General features: G+C 34.9%; 1 protein-coding gene across 1 annotated transcript in view; it reads right to left on the bottom strand.

The window, feature by feature from the left end:
- Positions 1-3,360: 3,360 nt before the first annotated feature.
- The window catches only part of LOC129221173 (uncharacterized protein CG3556-like), a 42,796-nt gene continuing 30,855 nt past the window's right edge, over positions 3,361-15,301 (bottom strand). The window contains exons 8-11 of the mRNA XM_054855625.1: positions 13,132-13,318; positions 8,263-8,434; positions 6,377-6,516; positions 3,361-3,469 (exon numbers count right to left, since the gene is read on the bottom strand). Of these exons, the coding sequence (XP_054711600.1) occupies positions 3,402-3,469; positions 6,377-6,516; positions 8,263-8,434; positions 13,132-13,318 (567 nt within the window). The 3' untranslated portion in view covers positions 3,361-3,401. The remainder of the gene's footprint in view (positions 3,470-6,376; positions 6,517-8,262; positions 8,435-13,131; positions 13,319-15,301) is intronic.

The raw sequence follows: 15,301 nt of genomic DNA, 5'->3' as shown, positions 1-15,301 counted from the left end.
ACAACATTCCCCCCTAAATATTTTTTTTATTCTAAAAATTTTATCTAAGAAAGCTTGGTTAACACTGAAAAGTACAAAATAAAATTAGTATATGATTTATTGCTTACAACACTCAATAATTATAATTAATCCTAAAATCTTCATATTAAGGTTCATTCTGGAGTCGTCAATTAAAAAATTAAAATTAAAAATTGAGCCTAGAAATGTAGGTATAGTTAAAGCTATTCGTACAAAGCTGTATACCGCAGCATTTTGTGTAAAATTTGCTCCAGACGTACATGTACACGACCTCTCTCCGCAATATAGTGCAATATTTTTGTTGAAATTTTTAAGATGAAATTTAAGATTTATTATTGGGGAATTTTTTCAGAATTAAAGAATCTCAATTTTTATAAACTCTGAAATTAAGTCGAGGGGTCACCCACCAGATGAGTGCCACCCGGGAGGGAGGGGGAGGGGCGCCACCTCTCAAGAAAAGTTTTTGACTTAGCAAAAAAGTTTTTTTTTCTTTCAAAACTCTTTCTCTCACTCTTCTCAGTGCTTTCAAAAATTGAAAGCACATGATTTGATCAGCATCTGTTAAACATTAAAGGGGAGCAAATTAATCTTTTTCATTTTTTTAAAAAATGGGACTTTTTAGTAATCTTACTTTAGAAATCGCACCTATCGGATAATTTGATTTTCATATTGAATTTCTAACGTTGTATGCATCTTAGGTTTACAATAAAATACAACGCGAAAATTTCATTAAAAAGGAATTAATATTTGAATCTTTATTTAGGAGTTTTCCCCCCTTCCCATAAGGGGGGATTTGAAAAAATAAATTTAAAAAAATAAAAAAGCTGCAGTCGGAGTCAACCATTTTCCTTCCGACTCCGCAGCCCTGCTCGGCAGCAGGAAAAATTCAGCATCGTAAAAAGAATGTTGCGTAGGAGCATTGCCTCAAAAAGAACTTTTCCCGACTCTTTTGGAACAATTTCGTTTTTAAACTTATGACCAAAAAGGAAAACGCATTGAAGAAAAAAAAGTGTGATTGCTCAACTAAATCCCAGGGCTGTTTTATTTTTGTAAATGCTTTTTTCTTTCATTAAACTAGCAAGATTCTGAATACTGTTACAAGACAACACTCACTGACTGAACTACTGAATTGGATTGAAATGTACTGGACAGAAAAGTTCTCGCGGCGATTTTCCAAGGTCAACCCAACCCAACACCCCTGTCTTAGTGCCATAAAAATACCTTTCCTTTTGTTACTTCTTATCTAACACCCCACTTTCTCAGGGACAAAATACGACCTTGAAGAAAAATGCGGGAATTCTCCGATCTCAGAAAAAGTGCTGAGTTACGGTACAGTGCGAAATATGCTAGATGAAGTTTTCCAGAGGAAAGAAACAAATATATATTTTGAAACTTTAAACCTTATACACATACAAAAAAAAATGTCCAAAAATTCTCTTCTGGAAAAATTCAAACAAAACCACCAGAAGCCTGGGGCCCCTTTAGATGCAGGGGGAATTATTGGGAGCAATCAGCCAGCACCTAAAATCCATGACTAACTCAATTTCCAATAGTTTTGAGCATTTCCCACTCAAAATTATGATTTTCCAAGGCATATCCACAAAAAAAAAAAAGTTTTTTCTTCCAGAAAAATCTAAACGAAGACAACTGAAGTCTGGGGGCCCTTTAGACGCAGGGGGCCCTATTAAGAGCAACCAGCCCGCGCCTAAAATCCATGACAAACTGTCAATTTACAGGACTTTTGAGCATTTTCCACTCAAAATTTTGACTTTCCATGGCAAATTCTCAAAAGAAAGATTTTGTCCCAGAAAAATTCAAACGAAGGCAGCTGAAGTCTGGGGCCCCTTTAGACGCAGGGGGCCCTATATTGGGAGCAATCAGCCCACGCCTTAAATCCATGACTAACTGTCAATTTCCATGAGTTTTGAGCATTTTCCACTCAAAATTATGACTTTCCATGGCAAATTCTCAAAAGAAAGTTTTTTCCCGGAAAAATTCAAACGAAGACAGCTGAAGCCTGGGGCCCCTTTAGACGCAGGTGGCCCTATAGGGAGCAATCAACCCGCGCCTAAAATCCATGACTAACTGTCAATTTCCAGGAGTTTTGAGCATTTTCCACTCAAAATTTTGACTTTCCATCTTTTAGGAAGTGACGCGGCTCCGAGGCCCCTTGTTTGCTGGAGGCCCCAGCTAGCGCCTCATGCGCCTATTCGGTGATCCGCCACTGATCATGGTGCCACAAATTTAAGCGAGATTCGTCAGAAAAGACGATCTGCTGCCAATCAGCACGCCAGCTCATATGCACATTGACCCATTGTAGCCGCAGGCGGCGATGGTTTTGCGTGAGAGGAATCCTGTATAAAGGAATCCTTGCGCGCAGCCCACGCTGCAGCAGACGTTTCCGAATTAATGAAGCACACAATGAAACACCTGTAGCTGTTGACCACTGTGCTGCCAATTGTCTAGAAGAAGCTGTGCGGTTCGTCAGCGCCATACGCACCAAGTGTCTGTCATCGCGAGTTGACGTCACATTTCGGGCTCCCCTCCCGGATTTCCGAGCTGTCCGACCGTCGTCCGTCCACTACTTCCAAACACGCATGATTTTGCTGCTGTTACGCTGCACACGAGCGGCTACTGCACGATAACACAATCCAGATTCACGAAGGCCGACGATTCTGCCCCGTTCAAACTTCGAAATTTGCTCAAATTTCGCTTTCTTTGGTGGAAGAGGCATAATAAAGATTCAGTTAACGTTTACTCTAGCATATAACCACCGATAATCATACACGTCTCGCTACAGCCGTATATTTATATTCGGTTCGATCTGCCGTTCAGAGGGCGCTGCTCAGCATACGCATGCGCTACCGGTCTGCAATTCTAAACATTTGCATATCATGCCCTACGTTACATTTCCTGCAATTTTCAGCTCATACGCGTAAGTCCTTCGTGGTGTTGCAATTTTCACAAACAGGAGTGTATTTCTGAATAAATTACCACGAGTCTATTAGTTCTGACTCCCATTCACACCAGTTTAAAAAGGATTTTTAGACTTAGTGGAATGCTTTACATGTAATATATTCGAAACATACATATTTCAAAACAGCTCGGAGTGAAATAATAGTTGGTAAAATAATAAGTACTAAGTTGGTAAAGTAAACTTGTTCCATGCTAATCAGTCAATGCGATATCAAACAAACGGTCTGTTTAGAGATACAGCATTTTTTTTTCTTGTGAAAAAAAAATGCACTGCATAATTTAGCGCTGAGATAGAAATTTATGTTTTAACTGTATTACAAGAAAATGAATTACTTAAAGGGAAAAAATAAACAAAGTTGAAATTACTTTAGTTTTATTTTTATTATTAGAATGCATAAAAAGTGAAATTACAAATGAGCTGATTTATACCACATAATTAGATGATCGTTTTCTTGAATTTTTATTTCATCTGGACCTGAAACAAAGAAAGCAATGCTCAGTTATTTTACGTGAAAAAAAAAAAAAAAAAAAAAGAAATATTGCATTTAGTTCATTCTTCACTTTCAAAAAGACAGCAAATCTGTTTTTTTTTTTTTTTTTTTTTTTTGCATTAATGTTAGAGGGAAGTACAGTAAGCTAATTCATTGTTATTTATTTGATACGATGCATTAATCTAATATTTATTTTATTTTTCACAAATGATATTTCTTAAAAAAACCTTTAATTACTTTCACTTACTCCATTCATAATGCTCTGTTCTTGATATTCCGAATTTTCATTATTATTTTCTTCACTTTTCGCGGGAAAACATTCAAGGCAGTTAGAAAATAAAAGGTGTTTTTCAATACATTTTCTATTCCTATTAGTCATTTCGTTTTAATCGCAGGTCTATGTCAGAAATGAATTTATAACTAAAAGAAGATATAAAGTACAAATAAAGTAATAAAATAGAGTTAAAAACTCAGAAAAACAGCTGTTTCGGGGCTGTCATATGCAAGCCCCTTCATCAGTGCATAAAAGAAGAACGAAAAGTCCACACAATGTAGACCGAACAGCAAATGAACAAAACTGGAAGGAAGCAAAGTAAATAGACATGGAAACCGGAAAAAATTAGGCCCTGCTTAGAACAAAATACTTTTATTTTCGACATTTTTTTTCCGATTGACCGAGGGTCTCGCGATGGGTAACCCGTTAAGTCCAATCTTAAGCGACTTTTGTATGCACTATTTTGAGGTTAAATTATTTAAAATTTTACAGTTTCAATTTTACGTCAGGTACGTTGATGATATTTTTGCTCTTTTGGACTCGTCTTTCCGTGCTTATGATAGTCTTTTGTCGGTTTTAAACTGTATTGATCCACATATTCAATTCACCGTTGAAATGGAATCTAACAATCACTTCTCTTTCTTGGATGTTTCCGTCACTCGTTCAGACAATAATTTTATCGCTACTGTTTTCCGTAAACCCTTTGCAGTCGCTCTTCCCCCACAAAAATTATATGTTCATCCTCCTCAACAAAAATTAGCGGCATTCAGAACTTTTGTTTTCCGGGCTTTAACGATTTGTTCTAATTCCAATTTACTCGCTGCAGAACTGAATTATTTAAAAAGTGTTGTATTGGATCGGGGGTTTACAATTGACATCATTGACACCTTACACAGGAAACTTATCAATTCAACTAATAAAAATCAAGCACTGTCTAAGATGAATTTTTCTAAATTGGTTGTTTTGCCCTTTTTTCCAAGAATCAGTCTTCAAATCGCAAGAATTTTAAAAAAGTTTAATTTTTCAGTTGCATTTTCCCCTATCAACAAACTTAAGTTTTCGCAACTAAAACACCCGGTTCCGGAACTTGACCGATGGGGCATTTATGGTATTTCTTGTCAGTGTGAAATGACATACATAGGACAGACCCCGACGTTCTCTTAAATTCCGTATTAAGGAACATGAAAATTATGTCAAGAAGCAAGATTTAAAACGTTCCTCGATTGCACAGCACTGTTGGTATTTCAATCATATTTTCGATTTTTCTTCTGCCAATGATGTTCATGGGTGTTCCTCGATTTATGATTTAGATTTTTGGGAATCCTATTACATTTGGAAAAATTCTGCTTCAATAGTTAATGATTTGTCGAGTACTCCCCCTTTCCCCAGTGTTTGGAAATATAGTCTTTAAAAACTTTTTTCTGTTTGTGACGTTTTTCCGCACTTAGGTGTCGTTGCTGTTCTATGACGCATGTATTTCCGGTTTCCATGTCTATTTACTTTGCTTCCTTCCATTTTTGTTCTTTTGCTGTTCGGTCTACATTGTGTGGACTTTTCCTTCTTCTTTTATGCACTGATGAAGGGACTTGCATATGACAGCCCCGAAACAGCTGTTTGCTGAATTTTTAACTCTATTTTATTACTTTATTTGTACTTTATGCACGTTGTTGTCGTTTTTACTCATTCCATAGCACAAAGTTTTCGACTGCTTTTTTACAACAAATTTACATGACTTATGTGTTATTTAGCTTGGACTATTTTATTGAAAGAGCACCAAAATAATGGTCATCCTAAAACCTTAATCGAGTTGAAATACTGACTCTGTGTATCCTTATCATATAAGTTTTGTCTTCATTGGAACATTTGATTATATTTTTGGTTCATTGGGGCATCTTAATACTAATTAATTTGAGAAACAACAAATTTACATGACTTATGTGTTATTTAGCTTGGTCTATTTTATTGAAAGAGCACCAAAATAATGGTCATCCTAAAACCTTAATCGAGTTGAAATACTGACTCTGTGTATCCTTATCATATAAGTTTTGTCTTCATTGGAACATTTGATTATATTTTTGGTTCATTGGGGCATCTTAATACTAATTAATTTGAGAAACAACAAATTTACATGACTTATGTGTTATTTAGCTTGGACTATTTTATTGAAAGAGCACCAAAATAATGGTCATCCTAAAACCTTAATCGAGTTGAAATACTGACTCTGTGTATCCTTATCATATAAGTTTTGTCTTCATTGGAACATTTGATTATATTTTTGGTTCATTGGGGCATCTTAATACTAATTAATTTGAGAAATCTTAATTTTTGGACCTTACTTTGCAGAATTTAAGTCATAAATTAACACATAAGTGTGCATTAAGTTATCCTTGATTCTTTTTCACAATGCAAGAAAATATGTATATGCAAATATTGATCTTATAGTACTTTTCCCGTGCAAGAAAATTAAAACCGAAAATGTTCGCTATTGCATAAAAGGTGTGAAGAACTGGAATTAAACTATGTTAACGTAAAATTTATAGATGCCAGGAAGGAAAGTTTTTGAATTTTAATATGACTAGTGTTTTATTTTTACATTAGAGCAGCGAAAAATACTTACTGGCTTTGTAATTAATGAAAGTGTTGTTGAAGCGTGGTCCAGTGAGATACGTCAGCCAGAAAAAACCAGCTTCTGGATCGTTAACATAGCCATTTATTTCAAACACATAAATTTTCCCCGACATGGATTTCCAATGAAATCTAGAAAAAATACAAAAAGTTTTTAAAAAGCAATTGAAAAGTTTCATCATATTTCATGAAGTAATTTTTTCCGGAAGAAAGCTGCTCTCCTCCCGAAATTTGTCGAAATTTAAGTCCTAAAGATGCGATTTCAAATCATCCTTAGTGATTGATATCCATAAGCGCAGAGTTTGGGTGCGGTGGAGATCAGAAGCTATCTCTTAGAAATTTACCGAAATTAAAGACTAAAAAAAACCCAGATTTAAACTCATTGGTTCGTCATGATCCCCTTTTGGAACTGCGCTAGAGCCCTATACTAGGATTTACCATACCTCAGCGGTTTCCCCGTGGGGCACTGGCCCTGACATTTGCCCTAGATTCGTCCCTGCTTTTTAATACATACGCATATTTTAATTACACGACATTGCTTTCTGTTTTAATTGAGATCTTTGTCACTTTCACTCTGTTCAAAAAGTTATATTTCTTACAAATAATAAATAAGAAGTATAAGTTACAAATTCTAGATGATCTAATATCGAAGTATTGGAAACTGATCATGAATAACACTTTTTTTTCAACAAATTTGACTCTGCTCTCCCTGTGGAACTAAGTGTCACACTTCTCCTTACCCTCTCCCCTCCCTTTGTCACCAGCCACGCTGTTTTTCATAAGCGTATTGTTATTAAGAAATGTGTACTGTCACACTTTTTGGTACCTCCTTACTCCCCCTTGTCACAAACTGTAACAACCCCTCTCCTGCTCAAATCATAACATCATTTGTGGACGACTCTTTGGAGAGCTGCAGATTTTCCAGAAATTCCTAATAGTTCTCCATAAAAGAGTGTCTCTCAGTTCCATCTTCTGACAATTCGTGACATGACTGGCAGAGTATCTCCATAACAGCAATTTTTACAGTCCCTAGCTATCTACTGAGTGATTTGGATGATCTAATAAATAGACCACCAGGCCCGTCGTTCAAATCCCTCTGGTATTGAAAAATTTATGTTCCTACATATAATTGGACACAGGTTTTGTTGTTTCCCGATAAAATGTGTATTGAATATACACCCTTTGACCCCCTCCCCCCTTCCATAGAAAAACTTGAAGTGATAAGCCTGGACACCAGCAATTGGTGATTCAGATACGGCGTTTTACTGGCATGCGAGAGAACTTTTAAGGCAATAAATGCAGCCATTCCTCTTTCATTGTTTTACTAGTTCTTTTGTATATGTTACTACTTTTTCTTTTTTTGATATTTCCATTCTTTCGGTTCCCTTACTATAACTATCATAAAGTTTTTAAAAAGAAATTGGAAATTTTTCCATTACTGTTCGTTTTTTTATCGGGGTAAAGAAAACATAGAATTCATAGGAAATGGATTTTGATTGAAAATTTAAATAATCATGAAATATAAAACAAGCTTACTTATATATTCAGTAAATTACCGCCCAGTAGCCAGGGCTAAAGCAGAAATACGGGAAATACACCGCCAGCTCAGTCATTTCCAGCCGAGGACTGCAGTTTCGTGCTTATTAGCACTCATCAGCCCGGCATAAGAAAGTGACTGAGCTGGAGATGGAAAACCTCTTAAGGAAGCCAAGAGTGCGAAACAAACTGGTAGCTAATATAGAACTAGCAGACCAGACGAGTGACCGAAGCAATGGTTCGGTTCAACTCGAAGATTGAACGCGAGGCAGGTATATTCAGTAAATTACCGCCCAGTAGCCAGGGCTAAAGCAGAAATACAATATATAAGTGTAAGCTTACTTATACTTTGAATCAGCAACTGCAGCAATTTCCATTATTTCATAGGCTGAACTGTTTACAGGAACTGTTAAATAAATTGTATGGATAATATCTCTGTTTTTTCCTAAATACAGTGAGTACTGAACTCTCACTTTCGGTCCACGATTGAAGGCTACGTCTGACACTGCATTCCCTAAACAAGAAGATTAAAAAAACATGAGAAGAATGTTCTTGATACTAAAAAAAGTTAAACGTAAAAAACTGTTCAAATTTTTGTTACAATACATTTCTAACAAAAACAGGATAGGTCTTATTAGTATGTGTAACAGAAGCAGTAGGACATAATAACAGTAATGAAATAATAAAAAATTTTTGAAAAGAAAATAGAACCGACTTCAAAATTGCTCTAAAAAATGAAAAATAATTTATTCTTTAAACACCATCGATAATACTTTTAAACATAATTTTTGAAGTTGGCGCAAAAACAAAAAGTAAAATCCAGAGTAACGATGCTTCGTTCATATTTTTTTCAGAAAATCATCCAAAGTTAGGAACGAAACATTTATATCGTTACTCAAATGTGCTGTTATCAAAGCATTATGTATGTGGTAGTGAAGAAACTAGGTCTGGTTAAACTTATAGTTGTAGTTGAGTATTGGCTGTGAATGATCTTATCTATCGTTTTTGCGCCAACTTCAAAAATTATGTTTAAATGTATTATCGATGGTGTTTAAAGAATAAATTATTTTTCACTCTTTAGAGTAATTTTGAAGTCGGTTCTATTTTCTTTTCAAAAATTTTTTATTTCATTCTTTTTAGTGTAAATGTAGATATTTCAGTAAAAGTAAGAAGTTACCTAGTAAGAAGTTCGGCTCTATATCACTGTATTGCTTTAGAAAAGCCTTTATTCAAAATTATCATTTCAATTACTATTAATGTTACTGTTATATGGCACCAAACTTTTATAACAATGAGTTTAATATTGTCGCGTAGATGAAGATAGCGAAGACAATGTAAAAGCCAAATGAAGCGAATACTCGTTAGTCTCAACTCGAGATCTTTATTCAGAACCACGAATGAACGTTACATCTCCTTATATACAACTTGAGAAAGTGCTGGAACTTTCCAGACTTTGAAAGATACAGAAATTAATAGAATATTCGAGAAAATACGGGAAAAAGTAGAAACGAAATTTTAGTAAAATTCACTTTGTCCTAGTTGGGATTTGAACCCGGGTCGCTCGTGTAGGAGGCGAGAATTCTACCACTGTGCCACCATTATCCACGGATGAAAATTGCAAACTTCGCTACAATATTATTTTAATCATTTAATAGGGAAATTGCATAAAATTTACTGTTTCTTGCCCATAACTTTTTTTCTAAGGAACAAATATGGTCAAACAAAGTAATGGGACCTAAGTTGAGCCATCCCCTATCCATTAAAAAAAGAATCATCAAAACCGGTTCACTAGGTGAGACGCTGTGAGTGGACATACAAAAAAAAAAAAAAAAACATACATACGGTATGAACTGATAACCGCCTCCTTTTTGAAGTCGGTTAAAAATGAATAAGGTTCTCGCTCTGCAGACAGCGATTTTCCAAAGGATATGTCTTATCAGTACGTTATAGTTGCTGCTCAGTTGAGGCTATGTATGTAGCTATTCAGCGTGTACCACCATGAGTAGAACTTATGTCGATCGATTCCCAGCAGAAGAAAAGGACTCTTTTATTTATTTTTTTATCCTTAAAATCTTATATTATTTCTGTAGCCTCTTTGTTTCTACGCGAGATCTTCCTCATTTTTTGATCGATTTCTTTGTATTACCCCTCATTTTAAAGTTTATCCTGCTGGCTAATGACGAAAAATAGACCCACCCGGTCTAAAAAAAAAATTCTGTCAAAAAAACCTGTTTTAAAGCACCGGACTGAGGTTTTCGGTTAAAATTATAAGTTTAACTTGCGCTGAGACCGACAGAGCTGAAAAGCTTGATCGGCAGAGCGTTCGAATGGTAACCACAAGAATGAGTGTTCGGGCCTCGGCCCGGACGGTCTGCATCAAAGAAAAAAAAATTAGACGAATATCGCGCATAGCATCAACACGTGAAAATAACAAATAACCCAAGTGAGGTAATAAAAGAAATGCGGTTGAAACGCTCCTTGCTAGAACGAAAACTTGACGCAACCTGTAGCTAAGTTGTATGGTTCTTTTTGTTTGTTTTTAAAGCTCTGACCCCGGTCAGAAAACTAAAGCATAATGTAAGCGAAAATATAAGTATCCGTTTTAAGATTTCAGACCAAAATGGAATAGCTTTTTGTTCAGAAAAAAAATCATCTATACTGAAATGTAGATTCTTCTAACGAGTTTTTGACCTTTGTACAAATAAGAAATCACTACCCCAAATTGAAATTATGCTTTTTATTTAGTTAATCTATCTTTATATATTATTTATGTAGCATGTTTTTCTGTCGCTACGCTAATTCTTCCTCAATTCTATATCAATTTCCTTGATTTACCCCTCATTTTAAAACTTATCGTGCAGACTAATAACGACATATATATACCCACGTTCTATTTTTTTTTTTTTTTTTTTTGTCAGAAAACCCCTGTTGAAAGCACCAGACTGGGTTTTCCGGTTAAATTTATAAGTTTAACTTGCGCTGTGATCGATAGATCTCAATAGCTCAATTGGTAGAGTGTTCGAGTCTGCCCCGGACGATCTGCAGGAATCGAAAAATTGGACCAATTTATCATGCATGACATGTACACTTCACATACTATAAATAACAAAAGTAAGGCAATAAAATCAATCAGACGGGAGCGCTCCTCGCTGTTACGAAAGCTTGATGCAACCTGTAGCTAAATTGACTCTAAATTGTAAGTTTTTTAAAATTTTTTTTAGCATTGGTGCCGCTCAGAAAACCAAAGCATAATGTCAGCATAAAAAAAGTAAAGGTTTTAGATGAAGGGTTCAGGTTTAGCATTTCAGACTTCATGGGAATCCTGTTTTGCAATGAAAAACATTTTTCTTTACATGCTTAAATGCAGATTCTTCTAATGATGGTTTTCGACCTTTTGTAATAATAAAAAAATTACTACCCCTAATTGAAATTCCGCTATTCATTTAGTTAACCTATGAATATTTATTACAATACGTAGGAAAGCAAAGAAAAAAACACATCACAAAGAAAAAGTCACATTTTGACTGCATTCGAAAAATTACGATTAAAATAGCACTTAATTCAATTGATTTTGTATTTAACCGTTCGGTTAAAGGGTAAGCACGTGCTGCCTTCTAAGCCGTAACGGTTCAAGCAGCCTGCTATGGCAAATTGTATAAGTTTTCAAAAATAAAACAATTCTCTTCAATACCTTATCTTCTGTTTTATTTCTGTAGCCAGTTTTTTGTCGCTACGCGAAATCACTGCCTGTTCTTAATCAAATTTCATGATTAAACCCTCCTTTTAAAGCATATCGGATCGTCTAATGACAAAAAATAGACCCACGGTCTAAAAATTAGCTTTTCTGTTTTTTATATTGCACATCACATCCATGAAAAGCATTGGAAACTAACGATACAACTGCTCAGTTGGTTGGAGCGTAGTGCTTATAACGCGAAGGGTGCAAGTTCGATTCCGTTTGGAAACTTTTGTTTTAATGTATCTTTTTCTTCAGCAGAATTCAGGAGAAGAAGCATCAGGTCAAAAAATTCTATTTCTTTACGAGAATCCTTTTTGTGCAGAAAAAATATTTTCCTTTGAATACTGAAATGTAGTTTTTTTTCCCTAAAGACAAGCTTTTACCTTTTGTATAAATAAAAAATTACTATCGCAAATTGAAATTACACTTTTTACCCAGGAAAGCATAAAAATTACTATCAACTTCATAAGTTAGATATCACTTTTTTTTCCTTCTACTTTCGACGAAAAATATACAGCAGTCACATTTGGGCTATGTTGGAAAAACAACGCTTAAAAACGGATTCGGTTCAACTGCTTTTACATTTTACACATTCGCCTTAAAGAAGAACAAGTGCTGCCATCTATGAAATAACTGTTCAAGCAGCCTATCTGGGAAATTATAACGACAACGAATCAGAACGTATGATAAAAAACTTATAATAAAGAAGGCTTTAAGGATGCTTCATTATAACCAAAAATATCCACCAAGAAGTCACTTAACCAAAGCTTCTGGCAAATCAGATTTTTCTTATAAGTAAGCACTTTCGAAACTATTGTTGATATTTTATACCACGAACATAAAACACAAAATTGCCCCTTACATTTACTTCTCATTTCATCACTTAATCAGAATACTCAATACTTGGATAAATTCTTAATTCACAATGCAGGTTCATTAACATTGAAAAACTTTCAACTTCCATTTAATGCAAAACTAGAAGTGACTTGCATTGTTTCTTACATATACAACTCTGTCTTCAAGATCCATTCAATAAAACGGTTAAAGCGCTGGGCTGCGGACAAAGAGGTTCCGAGTTCGGACCTCAGGTTCAACTTTCGAATAATTTCTCTTTTACTTTCCTTGCTTTGTTTAAGTTTATAGAAAAGTTAAAAGTACTGTTCGTTTTCCTAAGCCGAGACTTAGCACCAATTTGCGCATGCGTCAGGTGTGCTGTGATTTTATCAAAATAGGGAGGGAAACCCGGAAGTAAAAAATTCAAAATAACGTGTTCAAAGACACCAAGTGTGAGCGGAGGGTGCCAAGTGAAATTCAAAATAACGTGTTCAAAGACACCAAGTCGACTAGTTTAACACATAAAAAGTATTTAAACAAAGGACTTAATACTATTATTTAAATGATACAATTTTGGAAGCATAGTTAAAATACTAGTTGAATACTTAATGTTAACTGATGGACTGTAACATTTTTACCTTTCTTATATCCTGGATATCCAGTACAGTTTATGCTAGCAATATCTGCTAAGCTTTTCCTGTTGAGAACTGGTAATATCATATAGGTAGAAAGGAAATCCTGTGAATCCAAATTCTTCATTAAATATTTGACAGCATCTTTTAAATTCCAGTCAGAAGCACTTTCTTCTCCTCTTGAAAACAATGCCTAGGAAAAAAAAAAAAAAAACCTTTTATAAAGGTTCATATGATGCAAAAGTGCTGTTTATTTCTGGTATAAAAATTGCTTTTCTTTCTGCGCATAAACCATTTTGTTTGTTCTTCGGCTTTAACAATCGGAAAAGCATCAATGCTTTGCCTCTGGTACTTTGAAATTGACAGTAATACTACCAATAATTTCACGAAGCGTCTTAACACATTGACTGCGTCGTCGACAGCCTATATATGGACTCCCTGCGCTAAGCTAATTATTTGAAACAATTTGAAAGAAAAGTTTTATTGGACTTTTTCATGAATAATACAGCATATAATGAAGGTCTACAAGAGCAGGTTTAGGATTGGTGAAATTAGTCTCTTCGTTGTCGATCTCCCTGTCGCTTAAGTTGCAACTGTCCCTGTCACTGTCATCATCGTCAACTAGTTCATCATCCGATAAAGTAACATATTTCACTGCATCTTTGAGCGATATATACTTACGTTTGCTCATTTTACGTTTTTATTTACTCACAGACTACAGCACAAAAAACTCACGCGCTATCTCATTTGATCGCGCACACGCCTGCTTTCATCAGAAAATGTTTTCACAGCAAATGCAGTAGTGGCAACGTCTTGTGTTCTCTTTTTGAACCTTGTCTAAATGTTCGTCTATGCGCGGCAGAACAGCCAGGAAAGCCAATGGAACCCGCTGAAAAAATATAGCAACGTGTTGACTGGAGGACGAGTTATCTCGTCCCTAGCGCATACACCATAATTCTGGAGGACGAGTTATCTCGTTCCTAGCAGGCAATGTGTTAAAAGGCCTTATGTCACAAACTCGGAAAGCACTCGCAAGTGCTGATGAACCTTTGACCGAGGAAAAGTTTTGTTTCCTGCACAGATTCATTATTTGGACCCCCAAATTAGTTCCGGGTAAATCTGTAACACCGTTTATGATATTTTCATCCAAATTTCCAATTTATGTTCTTGGCTTTTTTAAAATGGGGTAAAATGCTTAATCTTTTATCAAGTAATGCCTTTGCGTTTCTGAAAAATGGATAATTTATATGCTTTACTACATTATCGATTTTGTCAAAATGTTGAAAAAATAAATAAAACCTTCTGTCGTCCTTTTTGTTGCTCATCAACCATCAGTCTTTCTCCAGACGAGCAATAATCGCCCGAGATGACGAAGCTATTGTAATGTTTAAGATTTTCTGTTGTTTCTACCATTTTCTTTTTTCATTTTTACAATCCAATGAATGTGTCAGACTTTTCCTTCTTCCATGCAATTTTTCAGTCAAACTCCCTTAATAATATTTGCCACAGTAAAACTTTGCAAAGAAGGAAGCCATGCACTGATATATTTTAGTGGATTCATAACGTAAATTTCAGTGGATATCAAATAGCTGGTATATTTATCTAATGGGTCATTCTCCAGAAAGTGTAACTTTTGAAAGAAAATATTTTTCAATTTCTAAATCTTTTGTTTTTTTTTTCTTTTCATTCTTACATGAAAGTGTTACCTACTAAAAGTAACCATAAACAATGGCCCAGCTAAATACCAATTATTTTACTCATAAATAAAAATAATAATTAAAAAAATGCCTATTCACGGAAATGTTAAAAAAAAAAACTGTAATTGTTTGAAAACCGAGGCCAATTTAATATTAAAGTAGCAATTTTGTTAATTGGGCAAACAATGATCTATTTTAATGATTAGTGTGAATCTAATAGTAAGCTCTCTTAATTAAAGTGTGGGTTTGTTTTTAGTTATCCTTTTAGTTCAAACGTGTCTTACAAATAGTATAATATTAATATTTTTCCAAATTAGTAAATTTGAGAATATACTGGCAATTTATAATTTTGGTAGACTGCCTAAAATTGATGTATTTCACGGAGTCAGGTCTGTCACGGAGGTAATGAATTTTCCAATAATATTGGCCTTATGGATACATTTTTCAGGAAAATATTGTTTTTCTTCGTTGCTACAATC

This window comes from Uloborus diversus, chromosome 4, assembly GCF_026930045.1.
Source record: "Uloborus diversus isolate 005 chromosome 4, Udiv.v.3.1, whole genome shotgun sequence".
Classification (NCBI taxonomy): Eukaryota; Metazoa; Arthropoda; class Arachnida; order Araneae; family Uloboridae; genus Uloborus; species Uloborus diversus.
This window is presented reverse-complemented; position numbering and strand designations above follow the sequence as displayed.